This window comes from Tursiops truncatus, chromosome 6, assembly GCF_011762595.2.
Source record: "Tursiops truncatus isolate mTurTru1 chromosome 6, mTurTru1.mat.Y, whole genome shotgun sequence".
Lineage (NCBI taxonomy): Eukaryota > Metazoa > Chordata > Mammalia > Artiodactyla > Delphinidae > Tursiops > Tursiops truncatus.
The window spans coordinates 105,411,264-105,431,855 of NC_047039.1; the positions used below are offsets into that span (position 1 = coordinate 105,411,264).

The 20,592-nt window shown below is 43.1% G+C and overlaps 1 protein-coding gene and 1 non-coding gene across 3 annotated transcripts in view; both read right to left on the bottom strand.

Moving 5' to 3' along the window:
• PPP6C (protein phosphatase 6 catalytic subunit) overlaps positions 1–16,383 on the bottom strand; it is a 29,413-nt gene extending 13,030 nt beyond the window's left edge. The window contains exon 1 of one of the 2 annotated variants that reach the window (XM_073806601.1): positions 16,220–16,383. In XM_073806601.1, the coding sequence (XP_073662702.1) occupies positions 16,220–16,294 (75 nt within the window). In that variant the 5' untranslated portion in view covers positions 16,295–16,383. The remainder of the gene's footprint in view (positions 1–16,219) is intronic. The other variant, XM_019949221.3, reaches the window with a different exon arrangement.
• TRNAD-GUC (transfer RNA aspartic acid (anticodon GUC)) lies at positions 4,480–4,552 on the bottom strand. Its single transcript has one exon. It is a non-coding gene; the product is annotated as a tRNA-Asp (tRNA).
• Positions 16,384–20,592: the final 4,209 nt, after the last annotated feature.

The window sequence follows — 20,592 nt, forward strand, 5'->3', positions numbered from 1 at the left end:
TAGGCAGGCGGACTCTCAACCACTGCGCCACCAGGGAAGCCCTTATCTGCTAATTCTTAAAGTACATTGCAAACCACGCACTTACCAAATATGACCCAGCAACTGCATTCTTGGCAATGAAAATTTATGATCACATAAAAACCTGTACACAAAGGTCCATAGAAGCTTAATTCATAAGAGCCAAAAACTAGAAATAAATCAGTTGTCCTTCAACAGTGAACAGTTAAATTATGGTACATTCACACTGTGGAATACTATTCAGCAATAAAAAACAAACTACTGACACATGACAATCTGTATAAATTTCAAGGGATTTATGCTGAGTGGGGAGAAAAAAAAAAACCTATCCCAAAAGGTTATATACTGTATGATTCCATTTATATAACATTCTTGAAATAAAAAATTTATAGAAATGGAGACCAGATTAGTGATTGCCAACGGTCTAGGAGGTAGGGGCAGCAGGAGGGAAATGCGTATGGTTACAAAAAGGACAACATGTGGACTCCTCGGGGTGACGGAACTGTCTGTATCATGAATGTGGTATTAGATACATGAGACTACAGATATAACAATACTGCATAGAACTAAATACACACACAAATGAGTACAAGTAAAACTGGAGAATTATGAACAAGATCGTGGAGTGTATCAATGTCAATATCCTGATTGTGGTATTTGTTCCACAAGACGTTACTACCAGAGAAAACTGGGTAAAGGGTACATGGGATCACTTGGTATTATTTCTTACAATTGCATATAAATCTACAATTATCTCAAAATAGAAAGGTTAACAAAATTAATCACAAAATGTACATTTAAGAGTCACTCTACCTTTTAAAAAGAACTCTAGGGGAACTTCCCTGGTGGCGCAGTGGTTAAGAATCCTCCTGCCAATGCAGCAGATACGGGTTCAAGCCCTGGTCCGGGAAGATCCCACATGCCGTGCAGCAACTAAGCCCGTGCACTACAACTACTGAGCCTGCACTCTAGAGCCCGCATGCCACAACTGCTGAAGCCCACGCGCCTAGAGCCTGTGCTCCGCAACGAGAAGCCACTGCAATGAGAAGCCCATGCACCGCAACAAAGAGTAGCCCCTGCTCGCCACAACTAGAGAAAGCCCGCGCACAGCAACAAAGACTGAACGCGGCCAAAAATAAATATAAATAAAGAATCTGCCTGCCAACGCAGGGGACACGGGTTCGAGCCCTGGTCCGGGAAGATCCCACGTGCCGCGGAGCAACTAAGCCCATGCATCACAACTACTGAGCCTCCACTCTATAGCCCACAAGCCACAACTACCGAAGCCCACGCGCCTAGAGCCCGTGCTCCACAACAAAGAGAAGCCACTGCAATGAGAAGTCCACGCACCGCAACAAAGAGTAGCCCCCGCTCGCCGCAACTAGAGAAAGCCTGCATGCAGCAACAAAGACCCAACACAGCCAAAAATTAATTAAGGAATTAATTTTTAAAAAAAGAACTCTAGGGACTTCCCTGGTGGTCCAGTAGGTAAGACTCCATGCTCCCAATGCAGGGGGTCCAGGTGTGATCCCTGGTCAGGGAACTAGATCCCACGTGCATGCTACAACCAAGAGTTTGCATGCCACAACTAAGAGTTCACATGCCACAACTAAGAAGTCCGCATGCCGCAACTAAAGAAGTCTGCATGCCGCAACGAAGATCCAGCGTGCTGCAACTGAGACCTGGCACAGCCAAAATAAATATTAAAAAAAAAAAAAAGAACTGGGGGGGAATCTTCCTTCCATCTGAGACCAGTTAATACTACAGTCAGAGGCCCTACTAGATTTTATGAAGATCTGCCAAGAAAGGACAAGTTAAACTACACAAGCATAATGAAATGATTTTAAACATTAATTAAGGAATCTAAATGCTACAATTTACTTAAATATATGAGAGACACACTTTAACAGTTATAGCGGGCTTCCCTGGCGGCGCAGTGGTTGAGAGTCCGCCTGCCGATGCAGGGGACATGGATTCGTGCCCCGTTCCGGGAAGATCCCTCATGCCGCGGAGCGGCTGGGCCCGCGAGCCATGGCCGCTGAGCCTGCGCATCCGGAGCCTGTGCTCCGCAACGGGAGAGGCCACAACAGTGAGAGGCCCGCGTACCGCAAACAAACAAACAAACAAACAAACAAAAACAGTTATAGCTACAACACTTTACACAGAGGCAAGCATAGGAGAGAACTCACAATGGGAGGGGGGAGGAAGAGCAAGAAAAAAGTCCCCCCCCCAAAAATGAGGGGAAATCAAGCTGTTTAAAACATCTTCAAAATAAAAAGGTTTGCTCCTATTCATAGGATAAGTTCCTGATCTTCAAATATCACCTCAAAGGCAAGATCACCTTTTTGGCCTGGAGTCCTTCTGGCCCTGAGTAGGGAGCTCCTTCTGTGCTGAATTTCCTACAACCCTCAGATGCTTCAATAAACAATCCTTGGTCCAGATATATAATCCATCCATTATTTGTGAAAGGAACAGACACTGGTGAGTGAAACAATGTTTCTGAACTCAGAGCCTTAAGTTTATCATGAAAGATGGTCTCTAAGGCTCCTTCAGTTCCACTTTGCATTTGTTTAAAAAAAACAAAAACAAAAAACCTCAGCTTTTTCCTTCCTATGTAGGGGAAAACTCAGTTCTTCCCTACTTTGTGCTTCTTTCCTATGTGTCTCCCTTACTAGTCACACAGAACACTCACAGTTTTGACACTCCTGGTCACCAAGGTTTTTTCTCCCTACAATATGCAATTCTCTGCAACACCAGCAGGGTATCCTACGATTTAACTCAATTCTGACATTATCTACCAGAGATAGTGTCAGATCCCACAGGTTAAGGGCTCAGTCCCACAACACTGCCCCCCCCCACAACTCCCCTGCCAATATACACACACACTTCAGACACCAGTTGCAAGCCCAGGTTATCACCTGCGCTTCTAACCAACCGGGTATAGATCAGAGGTTCCAAAGACCTCCTCCTTAGGTTTGAATAATTTGCTAGAGCAGCTCACAGAACTCAGGGAAACACTTGCATTTACCAGTTTACTAAAGGATGTGATAAAGGATACAGATGACATCCACATTTAAGAGATATACCGGGCAAGGTATGGGGAAAGGATGGAAACCACTGATCTTTTTACTATCACCATAGTTTTGCCTTTTCTAGAATGTCATATAGTTGGAATCATACATACGTTGTCTTTTCAGGTTGGCTTCTTTCACGTAGTAATACGCATTTAAGCTTCCTTCATGTCTGTCTCTCCATGGCTTGATAGCTCATTTCTTTTTAGCGCTGAATAATATTCCATTATCTCAATGTACCAGTTTATTTAACCATTTGTCTACTGAAGGACATCTTGGTTGCTTTCAAATTTTGGCAATTATGAATAATGCTGCCATAAACATCTGTGTATAGGTTTTACAGTGGATGTTAAGTTTTCAACTCATTTGGATAAACACCATGACTGCTACATCATATGGTAAGGGTGTTTAGTTTGGTAAGAAACTGCTAAATGATCTTCCAAAGTGACTGTACTAGTCTGCATCACCATCAACAATGAGTGAGAGTTTCCGTTGCTCTACAGTTTTGCCAGTGTTTGGTGCTGTCAGTGTCTTGGATTCTGGCCATTCTAATAGGTGTGTAGTGGTACTGCCTTGTTGTTGTTTTTGTTTTGTTTTGTTTTTGGCCGTACCACGCGGACTGTGGGATCTCAGTTCCCTGACCAAGGACTGAACCTGGGCCCTCGGCAGTGAAAGCAAGAGTCCTAACCACTGGATCGCTGGGGAATTCCCACCTTGCTTTAATTTGCATCTCCCTAATGACATATGATATGGAGTGCCTTTTCATAGGCTTATTTGTCATCTATATATCTTCTTTGCTGAGGTATCTGTTCAAGTCTTTGGCCCTTTTTTTTCTTTTGGCTGTGTTGGGTCTTCGTTGCTGTGCATGGGCTTTCTCTAGTTGCGGTGAGTGGGGGCTACTCTTCGTCGTGGTGTGCAGGCTTCTCATTGCGGTGGCTTCTCTTGTTGCAGAGCATGGGCTCTAGGCATGCAGGCTTCAGTAGTTGCAGCACATGGGCCCAGTAGTTGTGGCACGCGGGCTCTAGAGCGCAGGCTCAGTAGTTGTGGCACACGGGCTTAGCTGCTCTGCGGCATGTGGGATCTTCCCGGACCAGAGCTCGAACCTGTGTCTCCTACATTGGCAGGCGGATTCTTAACCACTGAGCCACCAGGGAAGCCCATTTGGCCCATTTTTAATAGGGTTGTTTGTTTTCCTACTGCTGAGTTTTAAGAGTGTTTTGTTTATTCTGGATAAAAGTCCCTTATCAGACATGTCTTTCACAAATATTTTCTCCCAGTCCGTGGCTTGCCTTCTCATTCTCTTGAAAGCGTCTTTTGCAGAGCAACGTTTTTGTTTGTTTTTTTAATATTCTTTTTTTTTTTTTTGGCTGTGTGGCTTGTGGGATTTTAGTTCCCTGACCAGGGATCAAACCTGGGCCCTCAGCAGTGACAGCATGAAATCCTAACCACTGGACCACCAGGGAATTCCCATGCAGAGCGAAGTTTTTAATTTTAATAAGCCCAGTGTTTCTCAATTATTTTTTTATGATTGTTTTGATTTGTCTGGGTTTTGTTTGGGGGACGGGGAACCAGGAATTTGTGGGGCTTTTTTAACAACTTCATTGAGATATAATATATATATAATTCACACATTGTAAAATTCACCCCTTTAATGTATAAATGGTTTTCAGCATGTTCACTGTTGGGCAACCATCACCATAATCAATTTTAGAACATTCTCATCACCCCAAAAAGAAACTGTATACTCATTGGCACTCATCTCCCACCTCCCACAACCCCACCCCACAGCCCTAGGCAATCACTAGTCTGCTGTGTCTATGGATTTGTTCATTCTGGACATCTAGAAATGGGGCCTTTTGTGACTGGCTTCTTTCACTTAACATATGTTTTTAAAGTTCATCCACATTGTAACATACATGATTTGTTTGTTCTTCTTTATAGTTGAATAATATTCCATTGTATGTATTTACCACATTTTGCTTATCCATTCATCAGTTGCTGGACATTTGGGTTCTTTCCACTATTTGGCTGTAAGAATTTGATTTTGACACACTAAGTCTGCAATGGCTGTCAGACTTCAAAGTGCCTAAGATGTGCTGTAAACAGCTGACCCAGTGAGTCCTGAATTCAAGGAAAAGGATGCAGGCTAGAGAGACCAATTTGGAGATTGTCAGGAAATATATATTTCAAGTCATGAGACTAGAAGAGACAACTAAAGTGGCTGCTTACAAATAGGGAAAAGGATAAGTTACAAAAAGGAGTCTTAATACTTCACACAGAAGTTAGGGACAGAAGGAGGAACCAGCAAAAGGGACTGCTTGATGAGGTACAAAGGAAACCATGAGAGTGTAGTATTGTGGAAGTCCGGTGAAGAAAATGTTTCAAAAGAGGAGTAATCAGCTATGTTCAATACTGATGGAAGGGGCTTCCCTAGCAGCGCAGTGGTAAAGAATCCGCCTGCCAATGCAGGGGACATGGGTTCGAGCCCTGGTCCGGGGAGATCCCACATGCCGTGGAGCAACTAAGCCCGTGCGCCACATCTACTGAGCCTGCACTCTAGAGCCCGCGAGCCACAACTACTGAACCCGCGTACCACAACTACTGAAGCCTGTGCTCCTAGAGCCCATGCTCCACAAGAGAAGCCACCACAATGAGAAGCCTGCACATCTCAACGAAGAGTAGCCGCCTCTCGCCACAGCTAGAGAAAGCCAACGACAGCCCGACACAGCCAAAAATAAATAAAATAAACAAAATTTAAAAAAAAGAAAATACTGATGGAAGGTCAAATTTTGGAGGAATAGAGTAGGGCCCAGAGAGAATACTCCTTTACTCCTAAATCAACAAGTACCAATTGCAGGATATCTTACACAAGTAACACAATGGCACAGTTCAGAGGTTAAGAGCACAGTCTCTGAAGTCAAAGAGATCACAGAACAATATCACCTCAACTTCTTACTACCTATTACTTAGCTTACTGTCTGTTACTTAGCTGTGTAACCCTGCTAAGTTACTTCATCTCTCTGTGCCTCAGTTTCCTCATCCACAAAATAGAAATACCAACCTGGGGGACTTCCCTGGTGGTCCAGCAGTTAAGAATCTGCCTTCCAATGCAGGGGACGCGGGTTCGATCCCTGGTCGGGGAACTAAGATCCCACATACCTCAGGGCAACTAAGCCCATGCGGCGAAACTACTGAGCCCGCCTGCACACCACATCGAAGAGCCGGAGCGCCACAACAAAAGATCCCACATGCCTCAATGAAGATCCCACGTACCACAACTAAGACCCAACGCAGTAAAATGAAAAAATAATAAAATAAAATAAGCTAGGAGGATATACATCAAACCCAAAACAGCAGTTGCCAGAGATGTCAACCAAAACGCATTCCACTTTCATCTTTGTTTATTTATTTTACTTTTTAAAAAAGCATGAAGGGGCTTCCCTGATGGCTCAGTGGTGAAGAATCCACCTGCCAATGCAGGGGACACGGGTTCGAGCCCTGGTCCGGGAGGATCCCACATGCCGTAGAGCAACTAAGCCTGTGCGCCACAACTGCTGAGCCTGAGCTCTGGAGTCTGCGAGCCCCACTGCTGAGCCTGTGTGCCACAGCCGCTGGGGCCTGTGTGCCTGGAGCCTGTGCTCTGCAACAAGCACCGCAATGCGAAGCCCATGCACCACGGCAAGGAGTGGCCCCTGCTCGCCACAGCTGGAGAGAGCCCGCGCGCAGCAATGAAGACCCAACACAGCCAAGAATAAATAAATAAACAAATAAATTTATTTTAAAATATATATATATATTGAGTTGGCCAAAAAGTTCCGTAACACCTTATGGGAAAACCCGAAGGAACTTTTTAGCCAACTCAATATATGACTCAATTTATCTGAAATGCCTGGAATAGGCAAATCCATGAAGATATAAAATAGATTAATGGTTGCTTAGGGCTGGACTTTGAGGTAAGGGGTAACGGGGAGTTTCTGTTGATGGGTATAGTTTCTCTTTGGGATGATAACAATGTTCTAACATTGATTATGGCAATGTTTGCACAACTCTGTAAGTATAGTAAAACCCACTGGGAAAAAAGCCCCACTGAATTATACACTTTAAAAATTAATTTTATGATATGTGAATTATATCTCATAAAACTGTTATTTTTAAATTAATAATATATATTACCTCTTTAAAAATAATAATTACCACGTTGACCATAACCACTCAAATCTACTCCTTGTGGATAGAGGTAGCTGTCCTCCCAATCAATTTCAAAAGATCAGTGTTGTACAACATCCTCTTTCTATTATAATCCATTAGACCTGTGATATATAATTTATTATTTGTATAGTAATTAGCTCCCAAAGTTTACAATTACTGTTTGCATTTTTTTTTCACCCTAACTCACTTCCATCTAGCTTAAGGGTAGTTCCAAAGAACAAATATGCCATGATTGGCCTGTATTTTTTTATAGTCTTTCATTACCACCTCCCTTCTCAGTCAGCCAGAAAAAAGAGCACTACTTTTTTTAGGTTAGCCTCATAGAGCAACAATTTATACTTTTAAATGTACTTTCTGAAACTATACAATTTTAAAAATAAAACAATATAGTGATGTTTTAAAGTACCTATCTCAGGACCTTACCCACCTTTCTTAGGTATAATGCCTTGCTCAATTAATATTTGCGATTTTTTTCAGGTACCCTCACCAAACCTCCTCAAAGAGAATTCCACCAAGGTATCTGCAGAAGTGCTTTGCTGTAATTTGTCCAGGAGTGGGCAGAGTTTTCTGTTTGTTGCCAGGAGGCCTGCTCGTTCTCAGGCACTTGTCCCATCCACACTCTTTCAGATTGCACACCTTTTAAGAACAGGTCTAACTTCCATCAGTGAAGGTCAGGGCCCATACCTAATACATTCTCTGACATAAGCGTATAATGTTGATCTCTCCTCTTGTCCACTCTTGTAAATTTGGGGGCTCCACCAAATTTGGTGTACACCCCTTTAAAGATCAATTATTAGTATGTTACCCAAACAAACCAACCTACTATAAACTCCACCATGAATTAAGCCAGACTGTCCTCTAGAGAGGGTTGTCCTCACCCTGCATTACACTGTACTCCGTTCCCAATCGCTTTTTCCCAAATTGCACTTTAATGTCATACTATCAACCTGTAGTAAAGGACATTATAGGAAACAGTCCTCTACAGAGCTTGTCATTGCGTGGACTATAAACAAAGTGCACAGGATGCCGTGATTAAATAGTTGCCTTCAAGGAGGACTGGGGGAGGAATGTCTCTTTGTTTCTTCCATCAAGGATAGATGTGATTTCCCTGAGAAGCTTATTTTTATCATCTTACAGACTCTGTAAATTTTTTTTAATTGATCAGTTTACATCTTTCTGAAGGCTCCTAGAAAGCTTAAGGCCTAATCTCAAAGAAGTAACCCAGTCATCATAGCTTTTATTTTATATGTACTATTCTTATTTTTCCTATTGGCTCCATCTTGGTTTCCTATCTTTATTTTCTTTTTGTCTCATTTTTCTTACTTATTCTGAATATAATTTATCTTGCTATATTGAATGCTGCTTTGTAAACCACTCTATATACTTTTTAGAACAAAGTGAGTTATCATTTAACATTCTGAAACTAATCACAGCACAGATTCGTGAGGGACTCTATAGTTCCCATTTTGAATGCTGCAGAATTTGCACCCACATATGACTGGCTCTCCTGGCCCATAATGCCTCCTGAACTGCAAGTCACTTATGGTGACTGGCCCAAACCCCCCAGGGCTGATCTGAAAGTAACAGGAGACCATTAGCTAAAGAGCATCACTGTGAAACCCTACCAAAAGCCAGTGAGTGCCTAGGGAACCATGTAAACTACTAAAGCAACATCTTCAACCCGAGGCCAGGCACGCTAACTTGAGTGAAGTTAACAGCTGCCTCCTATAACTGCCACTTCTGCAGTCCCAACAGAGGACTTAGAGCACTAAGCCTCTAAGCCAAAGCCACTGCCTCTCATCACTCCAGTTCAGCAGCACTTACAAATTCATGTCAAGAACACATAAAAATAAGAAGTCTATGAAATCTCAGCACAAACTCTACACATGTCAGCCAACTACACACACACTGGCCTCTCAGAGCCCAGTCTTGCCATGGGAGAGGCTCCTCCAAAGCCCTTCACAGCTTTTTTTTGCAGCTTGATTTGTAGGAAGCATGGTTCGTTTCTCTTTCTGCCCCAAAGCAGTCACTGAGGCAAGATTCTCAATCTTATCCCAAATTTAGGGCAAACTACATCCATTTCTCCCCACGGTGCCTAATTAATTTCTAATCCTTGAAAAAGTAGAGGTTCATGGACCCATTCTTAGGAGACCCTATTTCCCTTCTCTACGTTTTCCTCAAGATACTTGTTTACAGATCCACTCTATTCTCTGCTCCTGTCTCCCTGTTCTCTCTTGCCCCTCAAATACACTGGGGTTTGAATTTCTGTAATTCTTCGTTTAGCTGATCTTGTTATTGGAAACATACTATTTCCTTTATTTACTTTTACATACTGGTATTTACAAAATCTCTTCTTAAGAAATAAAAATCTATCTAAGATTATATTCTACACAGCCTTTGAATAGAGTCTCTACTATAACAAATCACTGGGAATGAAGAGTGGGAGCGGGAATCCAAGATGACAATGATATTCACACGCTAACAATCCAGAAGGAAATATCTGTACCTTCAGTAAAAACCAGGGTTTCTGAGCCCTGGCACTACCGACAACTCTCTGTTGTGGGGGCTGCTGTCCTGTGCACTGTATGATGTTCAGCAACATCTGGCCTTTACACCCCCTAGATAACTGCGAAAATCTACAAGTGTCTCCCGACATCGCCAAATATCCGCTCGGGGGCAAAATCACCCCCAGCTGAGAACCACTGGTCTAGACCTTTCTCCTGAGTTTAACACTATTAGAACAGTGTCTGGAGCACATTTGGTAATCAATAAATATTTGTTACCCAACAGATCTGTTTATCCAACAGTTTTCTGAACGTTTCTGCCTCAGTGTCTTGACTTGGCAGCATCTCAAATTCAGTCTGGCCCAAACCAAACTCCCTTGTATGCCTTAATCTAGTTATTAGTATTTACTAAGTAATCCATGCCAGAAACTAAGAGATTACACTAAACTCTTCTCTCTCTCAAACCTAGACATAATCTGTCAACAGGTCCTATTATACCATCTTCATTTCCTTTTAAACACCACAACCACTTGTTACTGGCTTACTTCAAAAGCTTTCATGTCACCTGGTCTATTGCTCCTATGACATTTTTGTCCCATTCCAATCCAAGGTCCATAATGCTGCTAGAAAATTCCTAAAACCTGTCACTGCCCCCCTTAAAAACCTCTCAAGGACACTCCTCTATGATAGTGTTTCCCAAACTCCATTCAGATATCACCTTTATGATTTTGTCATATTCCTACTACATACAACAGTGTATCTCTCTAATAGTTTCCTTTGAATCTACTTTTCAGTTAGCCATATTTTTTAAAATATCACCAAGCATGATTTATTTGTTTTTCCCTAAAATATAAAAACATTTCAAAGTGTTTATACATGAACCATCTCAAAGATAAAAATTCAAGTTTATCAGCCTCATCTTCCATGATTTGGTCTCTGCCTGTCTTCTCTGCACCACCTCAAGCCATACCAAACTACTTCAAGTTGACCAGCCATCTTCTTTTAGATTAAGCTATACCATTGCACATGGTATTTCTTCTGCTTCATGTTCTTTCCTTCCTGTCTTGTCTACCTGAAAAAACTCTGCTCATCCTCTCATTGTTCCTCCTTTGTGAAACCATCTGTGGCTCCAGAGTTAGATGCTGCTTCTTCTATGTTCTCCGATATGCTGGACAGCTCTCTATTTTAGCACCTACCAAACTACGCAATGATCATTTGTTTACCTCTCTATCTCCCCTACTATATTGAGAGCCCCTCAAAGACAGAGCGAAGTGCCAAATTCTATCTCTAGCATCCACAGGGAATAGTACTTGACACAGGAGACAGTTAAAGAAATGTCTGTTGTAAAGCAGTACGGTTTGATTCAACACACCTTAACTGAGTGTCTATCACATACAAGGCAGTGTTCTAAGACTGTGGAGAATACAAAAATAAACAAGATATGATCCTGGCCCTTCAAGAAGCTTGCAGTCTAATGGTGGAGACAGGTATATTTACTATCATACAAGACAGAACAATACAAGTGGTAGTAAAATGAAACAGAAAGTGCTATGGGCCAAAGGTTAGTATAGAACAGAAAGAATGGAAAATATTTTGGCCTTGCCAAACATCTTGCGGGATCTTAGTTCCCGGACCAGATATTGAACATGGGCCATGGCAGCAAAAGCACCGAGTCCTAACCACTGGACCACCAGGGAATTCCAGAATGGAAATTTTAAATAGCAAATAAATTCAGGTACATACTCTGCTGACTCACTGTGGCAAAAATCACTTAAACCTTATCAAGTCCTGATATTTGCTCTGCCTATCACAGTGATAGAGTGGACATGAAGGTACTCTGAAAACTGTAAGTAGCTGTGTAAATTCTAACCATTACTAATAATTCTGACTATGGAATCCAGGAGTCCTGTATGGAGAAAGTGACATCTGAGCTAGAGCTAAAAAGGGCATGGAGGGGAATTCCCTGGTGGTCCAGTGGTTAGGACTCTGCGCTTTCACTGCTGTGGGCCCGGGGTTCGATCCCTGGTAGGGGAACTAAGATTCCACAAGCCATTTGGCGCGGCCAAAAAATAAATAAATAAAATTAAAAGGGGCATGAAGGGTATTGTATAGAGGAAACATAAGTGGTAGATATGGACGTGAACCCTGGAGCCAGACTGCCTAGGTCTGAATGCAGCTCCTTCACTTATCTACTAGCTATATGCCTTTGAAAAGTTACTTAATCTGCCTGTGCTTGAGATACCTGTCTGTAATATGGGGCAAATGTTAGTACCCAACTCACACAGTATTAAATGATTTAATATTTGTGCTATATAAGTATTAAGTAGGTGAAAGAAAGAGACTAAGCAGAAGCAAAGAAGCAGGGAAGTACAAGGCACACCATCAGAAGAAAGCACTCTAATGTACTCAGAACGGAAGGTAAAAAGAAAGGTGATTAAGTGGAAGACATACTTAGAAAAGTATGCTATTTGCCATCCTAAAAGGCTATTAACTGTATCAGAAAGAGCTCTGCACAAAGAGGCTTTCCAACTTAATTCACTGATTAGCTGGACATCCTCAGGCAGATCATAAACTCTACAAAGCTCAGTTCCCCCTCAGTAAAGTGAGAATACAGAACTAGGCAAACTCTGATTCTCTCTCAGCTCTGAAATTCTAGAAAAGGGTCTAGGAAGTCATTAGAAGTGTGCACTGTCCCATAGGAAACCTACTACCACATGTAGCTATTGAGCACCTGAAATGTGGCTGAGCCAAACTGGGATGTATTGTAAATGTAAAACATATACCACATTTTGTAGACTTAATACAAAAAAAAAGACAAGGTATTATGTTAGTAATTTTATATTAATTGCATGTTGAAATTGGGTTAAATAAAATATTACTAAGATTGATTTCACCTGTTTTTTTTTGGTTTTTTTGCGGTACGCGGGCCTCTCACTGTTGTGGCCTCTCCCGTTGTGGAGCACAGGCTCCGGCACCTGTTTCTTTTTACTTTAAAAAATTTAACAATTTGAGGCTCACATTTCTGAGCATTTTCTATTGGACAGCACTGCTACAGACTATTTTCAGAAGATCCAAGAGACTGTGATTCTGTAGCCAAAAAGACAAAATGCCAAGCATTATCAGAAAGGGTCTCAGAAAGATTATCAATGAAAACACTGAAAAAACTATTCTAGCCCTATAGAAAGCCACAGTCTGTCCCTAACTGCTGTACTGTGTTCATTTTTCCTTGAAATACCTAAAGAAAGATAATACACAAAACCAAACAACTCAGGTAAACACAATGATCAGTAAGACAGGCAATAAGGTGAGTGACAAGACTAACAGGCTTCAAATCCAGAAGGCTCAAGACTACCATATATGAGAATCTATAAAATCAGATAGAGGCTGAATAAGGAGGTACAAAAGGCTCTTCACCAAGTCTCAGAAAAAAGCAAGGGAGAATTCTCTGAAGCTTTATGGAGGCATTTCAAACAGAGGTACAATTTTGCAGAGCAGTGGCCTTATACGAAAAACAGAGATGGCTCAGACTAAACATAAAAGTGAGTTCCAAAAAAGATTACAGCAACTATCAATCCATAGAAGTGGTTACTTTTCCCTGTGTTGCATATCTGAGGTAGACACTAGTATTCTCCCAACCCCTACCATGGAAACTGTCTTCAGTTCTTCAGTAAAAAACAAAACAAAACTGAACACCAACTCAGTGTGCAACTTCTTTACTTACATGGGACCTTTAAGAACTGTCCAAGAGATCAGACAATCTCCAAGTTATAGAACCTCTCCCATGACAAAATACTTAAGTGTAAGTATTCAGTAAACCTGTCTTTCATCATTCATTCTTACATTTGGTCAGATATGGAATCTGTGGCTTCTAAGATCCTTTCTAAAATTTTTTTAGTGGATGAGAATCACACGAACTCTTTTTTAAGAAATGTTATGCTTTGGTCCACTCACCTTCATATATCACCCTTATTCCTTCAAAACAGTTATGTACATTTGACCCAGGACTAGTGATTTGACCATTTCCAATTTAGATATAGAGAAATCATGATTAGATCTAGAACATCCTATGCATTTATTATTTTATTTAGTATCTCCAACTTCCAATTTAAAACACAGGTAAATTTCGGCCTATTTTTCTACCAGAACAAATCTTTTCCATAATGATCATTAAGTGGCCCCAATGATTTTTCTTCCTTTGACAGAATATTTTATTTTGGCTTTAAAGCCTCAGAAAAAGTGCTCCTGGAATACTTTCTTGGCCTGCCTAATTTTAGTTTGCACTTCATGCCAAGAGGGAGAAACAGAATTAAATTTCTTTAAATACACCAGAGATGCAGCACAAGAAAATTAATCTGATAAAAACATTTCCAGGGCTTCCCTGGTGGCGCACTGGTTGAGAGTCCGCCTGCCGATGCAGGGGACACGGGTTCGTGCTCCGGTCCGGGAAGATCCCACATGCCGCGGAGCGGCTGCGCCCGTGAGCCATGGCCGCTGAACCTGCGCGCCCGGAACCTGTGCTCAGCAACGGGAGAGGCCACAACAGTGAGAGGCCCGCGTACCGAAAAAAAAAAAAAATTCCAAGACAAAGAAGAAAAGCCTCCACTTATATAGAAAAATTCAGAATTTTTTTTTTCTAGTGGTTGGTCCGGGGGAAATTTACTAGGAAACAGATACACACTAAGTACAGTCCAATTGTGTTGCAAAGGGAAATGAAATGGTTTAATAACTATATTCTCTTAGGTTAGGAAGGAAATCTAATGTTTATCAAATTAAGAGGTCTAAAGAAAATCCAACTGATTTGTCTTTCAAATCATTTCAATATCCAATATCGAGATACATTTCATAATAAGCAATATTTTACTCATTATAAACACAAAGCTTAAAACTGCCTTACATATCCTAAAGAACAGAAAATTCCACATCAATTCACTGACATGCAAAAACCAACTTTAGTTTTCCAATGAACTGGGTCACAATGTCGCGTTTTTTTAAGGAAAAATCCTTGTTTCCTAAAAAGCCATATAGCAGAAAGAAGCTACAAAACTGTCGTCACAAGAGCATGAAAGCTACATTTCTACTAATACTGGCTTTGTCCCCATTTTAATTAAATTATCCTGTTAAAAAGGGGAAAATGGACAAGAATGACTCCCCTATCAAACAGCACATATAATTAACATACAAGTTAGTTACATTCACAACAGTTCCTGTGGTCTTAAACATTTTGCACACTGTTGACTGATGTTAAATATCAACTCCCTGTACCAAGAGATGGCAAAAGAAAAAACCTGTAATATCTTCCTTAAGAGAAAAAAACTCACGAACAAAAATAAATTACCTTAAACCCACAGCTTAAAGTATAAAAAGAACTCAAAATTATCAACAGTTTACCCACTTACCACACAGCAAATCACAGTTAATTGAACAAGAACAGGCACTACCACCAACCTCTAAACACTGCTAGTCACCTAAGCACTGGTTTTAACAAACGCATAGAAACACATGTCAAAAAAGCAGTATCCTAAAGACTTACATTCCTTTATTCTTACATTCATTTCTTTACCCAAACATAGGTTTACTGTTGCTAGGACTCTGCAGTACAAAGGACGACTCATTTCCTTTGGATAACCAAAACAATGAAATCTTGAGCTAAGAAGAGACTGGGGCAGGGGGTGGGGGGGAGCGGGGACAACTTAAAGGACAGAAACGTATTGGTGTTTATTGAGAGCCTGTTACTTTATCCACTTAAAACAGCTCAAAGACGTGCTCGAAAACGGGTTCATATTGGAATGAGCAGAAGAAAACCAACATTCCTAAAAAGCAACTGGGAGAAGTGCTCGAACAGAAGGACGACTTGACGTTCTCTCACCCTACCAGGCCGCTCGGGCCCCCGCCTGCCCCTTCCCATCCCCATCCCCATTCCTCAGGCACCTAAACCCACTGGGGCCGCGTTCCGGGAGCACGCTGCATCCCCTGTCAGACGCCGGCCTCCCCGCGCTCCTGTCACCGCCTCTGGGGGGGATGACCGCTGCCACTGCCCACTGCCCGCGGGGGATCGCCTCAGACTCCGAGACCCAGGGTCGGGGTGAGGGGAGAGTAGTCTTGTAAGCAAAGCCGTGAAGTCTCGAGCTCCGGGGCAGCCCCAAGGCCAGGACGGGCAACCCTGGCGCAGAGGCCGCGACATCCCTTGGGATCCCCGCCGAGGGAATCGGGATGGCATTCGGGGGACTCCGGCTGCCCCCGCTCCCCGCGTGACGCCAAGTCGGAACGAGTCGCCTCGCACCGCGTTAGGCCCCCCACCGTGACGGGACAGGACACTGCCGGGGGTCCCGCGGAGAGAGGAAGGGCGGGCCGGCGGGAGCCCCGCTGCCGGAAGGGGGGGAGCCCCGAAAGCAGCGCTCCCGCCGCGTTCAGTCTCACCTTCAGGTCGTTTTCCGGCAGGTATTTGCACAGCCGCGCTATCTCCACATACTTGTCCAAGTCCAGGGGCGCCATTTTAGAAATAACAAGCCCCGACGGCAGCAGCGGCGTCCGCGGCTGTGCTAGCGGCGGCAGCGGCGGAGGCCGAAGCCGGAACCCTCCCTACGTCACGTCCGGCCCGTGAGACGCGTCTACGCAGCGGCGTAAAGCTTGACCCGATTTTCCCCGCTGCTTCGGCACGCCCCACGCTCTCTCCCGCAGAACACAGGCTGCAGGCCCCCGGAGCTCCCTGGGTCCAGGGAGCTGAAACTGCTGAGACCCGTAGTTGTTTACCGTGGGGTGTGCTGGGATTTGTAGTTTTCTGTAGTGGCCAGCTACTCTTCTTTTCCTCCCCTTCCCTTCCTCTAGACTTTCACCTCTGCGGACCCAGCGAGGCTTTTCCGATGCAAAATGGCAAAGTAGGTGACACTAGCCATTCCCTGGTTTCTCATTCCGACCCTTGTAAGCATTCTGTCACCAGAATATCTTCACTTAAAAATTGGGTAAGCCTGGGGACTTCGCTGGCGGTCCAGTGGTTAAGACTATGCGCTTCCACTGCAGGGGGCACGGGTTCCTCGCTGGTCAGGGAACTAAGATCCCGCATGCTGCACGGTAGGGCCAAAAAAAAAGAAAGTTGAGTAGGCCTGGCCGTATAGTACCTGTTTGCACCTTTCCAAGGCCTTAATAGAAACCTTGCCTAAACCCTTGGCAGAGATGTCAGGCTACCAACTTTCCAGCCTGGAAAGAAAGGAAACAAATATTAAAGCTCTTCTTAGGCCAGGCACTATACAAATGCTGTTTTTCTGTCTAATCCTTATAACGATTGATAGCAAAGGAAGGCTCAGAGAGGTTGAGTAACTTGCCCAGATCTCACAGGGTATAGGCAGGGGAGCCAAGACTGGAATAGGTCTGGGTGGCTTAAGTCTACTTCAGTGCGTGTCCCATAAGGGCAGAGAGTTTTTTTGTTGTACCAAGAACAGGACCTGGTACTTAGTACACTTTCAACATTCCTTCACTCAACAGCTATTAATTGAACACTTAACTATATGCCAGGTACAGTTGTAGGTGCTTAGGGTATTCTGCAAACAAAATAGAAGAAGATCCCTATCCTCAACCTGTAGCTATATTCCAGTAAAGGAGACAGAACATAAACCATTAAACAATAATATAGTAAATAACTGCAGAGTATATGAGAACGTGGTGGGCTTCCCTGGTGGAACAGTGGTTAAGAATCCGCCTGCCATGGGCTTCCCTGGTGGCGCAGTGTTTGAGAGTCCGCCTGCCGATGCAGGGGACATGGGTTCGTGCCCCAGTCCGGGAAGATCCCACATGCTGCGGAGCGGCTGGGCCCGTGAGCCATGGCCGCTGAGCCTACGTGTCCGAAGCCTGTGCTCCGCAACGGGAGAGGCCACAACAGTGAGAGGCCCGCATGCCGCAAAAACAAACAAACAAAACAAAACAAAAAAGAATCCGCCTGCCAATGCAGGGGACACGGGTTCGAGTCCTGATCTGGGAAGATTCCACATGCTGCGGAGCAACTAAGTCCGTGCGCCATAATACTGAACCTGTGCTCTAGAGCCTGCGAGCCACAACTACTGAGCCCACGTGCCACAACTACTGAAGCCCGCACGCCTAGAGCCTGTGCTCCGCAACAAGAGAAGCCACTGCAATGAGAAGCCCGTGCACCACAACAAAGAGTAGCCCCCACTCGCCACAGCTAGAGAAAGCCTGCACACAGCAGAGAAGACCCAATGCAGCCAAAAATAAATAAATAAATTAAAAAAAAAGAAAGTGGTAAGTGCTAGGGGGAAAAAAAAACAGAGCAAGGGAGATTTAGTGTTGCATGTTTAGGAATCAACAAGGAGGTGGGGGAGTTAGCCACGCAGTTACTTGAGACAAATTATAGAGAGGAGCTGATGCAGAGACCCTAAGATAAAAGCATGTCTAGAATCTTTGGGAAATGGCAAGATTAGTGTGGTTGGATCAAGGTGAGAGGAGTAGGAGAGGAGATGAGAGAAAAGAACACTGATTTTTACTTTCGATGTAATGGGGAATTATTGCCAAGTCTTGAGTAGAGAAGTAACATGATCTAACTCATTTTAAAAGGGTCGCTCTGGCTGCTGTGTAAGACTGTAGGAGACAATGATTGCAGCTGAAAGACCGGTTAGGAGACGGTTATATAGTCCAATAGTAGCAGGTGCTCAATAAATATTTGTTGTTCAAGTGACCCTGGACTGGATCCTCTGGCCCTAAAGTGTATTTTGACAACATGTGGCGAAACTTTATTGAGGTCTCTGGGTGATGTTCTTTGTATTATAACTGTTCTGTAAGTATGAAATTGTTTCAAAGTAAAATTAATTTTTAACAGTCTGTTGCAGAATGGTGCCCACAAGCATAGATTTCTTCATTTATTCAACAAATACCTATGATGTGAATAAGACAGAAAATGATCCCTGCCCTACGGCACTTACAATCTGATAACAAACATGTAAATAAGGAAAGAATTAATTACAAAGTATGATTAATGGCAAAAAAGGGGAAAGAAGGAGTGCTGTAAGAAAAATGGGGTAGAATAGGCCTACTTTAGGTTGGCAACATAGTGGAGGTAAAGTGTGCAGACTCTAGCACCAAATGGCTAGAGTTCAAGCCCAGGCTCTACTACTCCCTGTGTGACTCTGGCAAAGTTATGTATCCTTTCTGTGCTCCAGTTTTCTCAGTTCCAATGTGGCGATAATAACAGTGCTTGCCTCATATGGAGATGATGAGAATACTTACCTTCTAGGCTTGTACTGAGGTTAAATAGAGTTAATATATGGAAAGGGTTTAAAACAATGTCGTGTACAGTGAGTGCATTGTGTTAGCTCTGAATATTGGGTGGGCAAAAAAGGCCTTTTTGAAGAGGTAAGATTTAAGACTTTAGGGGGAAAAAAAAGTATAGGGATAATATGCTTAGAGTTTTTTGGAGGAAAAAAAACCCCAAATGAGGGAAAGATGCTATTGTTGTTTGATTTTTTTTTTTTTTACAATCCTCTGAAAAACTGACAATTCATTTTTCATCTTTGAACCTCAGTAACTGGGAATTAATCCTATTCAAATATCGTCTCAGAATTGGGAAGGGAGACAAATAGGGAGATGGATATGAACGTTCTTTACAAACAATAAAGTGCTTGAAAGGAAGGTGTCACCAGCATCATTGCTTCCCTTGCTGATAAGTCAGTGAACAGGTAGGTAATGAAGACAATCCCCTTCCAGTGAAAATAGGGGGCAGTCCTCACATTACCAAACTGTCTGGCAGTAAGAAGGTCCCTCCTGCAGACCCACCTCATTCAGTGAACCTCACTCTTGACATTCCCAGTTGGGTGAGTTCTTAGAAAAAATGATAGACACATTGGGTGGTGTGTTACAGAGACAGTGTACAGAGCTTGCCGACTGGAATATGTTCTTAGTCTTCCTTGCACGAAACAGGAGACCTGGGTTCCTGTTCTCCCATTTATGTGGGTTAGTCATTTTAACTTCTCTGGGCCTCAATTTCCAATTTAAAAATAGATCTCCAAAGTTCTTTCCAGCACTTCCTGAAAAGTGATTTCTAGTCTAAAAGCATAGATCCCACAATGAAAATTAGTTGCTATTTTGCCCACAAACCTCTTCCAATTTTTCTTGTTTATGTGCAACTCCAGCATGGCACCTTGAAATGGATTTAGCCTAAAGACACAGGGGGTGAGAGGGCATTCTGCATCTGTGAGCAGAAATCTCCATCTGGATGCACATGGACATATGGCAGAGCCAACCTGGCCTTAGTTTTCTTTCCTGAAAGAGAGCAGGAAACTCCTCTTTGGCAAACAGTCAGTGGAGATTTTTCCATCAACATGGGAACTCACAAAGACTCCAGGTCTTTGGAATAGGATATGTGAACAATAAAAAGAGCTACAGACTGCAAATTCCATCTTGTCAATAAATTTTTGTTATGGTTTCAAGTAGCGAAAAGATTTACCAAGTTCACCTTTCAGCTGTACTATCAAATCCTCTCAACTGCTCCCTCTCTGAGGTAGGTAATTACTATTCCCATTCTAGAGATGAAGAACCTAGAGCTCAGAGAGGGTGAACTTGCCAAAGGTCAAGGTAGATGGTTAGTGCGGGACCCTGGATGTGAACCCAAGTATGTCTGTCTGCTTCCCACTCTGCTACCATAGCTCTGTGCAGCAGGCGCTCCTGTGATTTCCTTCCTTAGCTGTTTCCTCCAATTCCTAGGATGGAACAACTCAGCCCTCCTGATTGTGGGGCTCTCTGAAACATAGACATAGGTGAGCCAGCTCTCCATTTTCAGGAAAGCCACA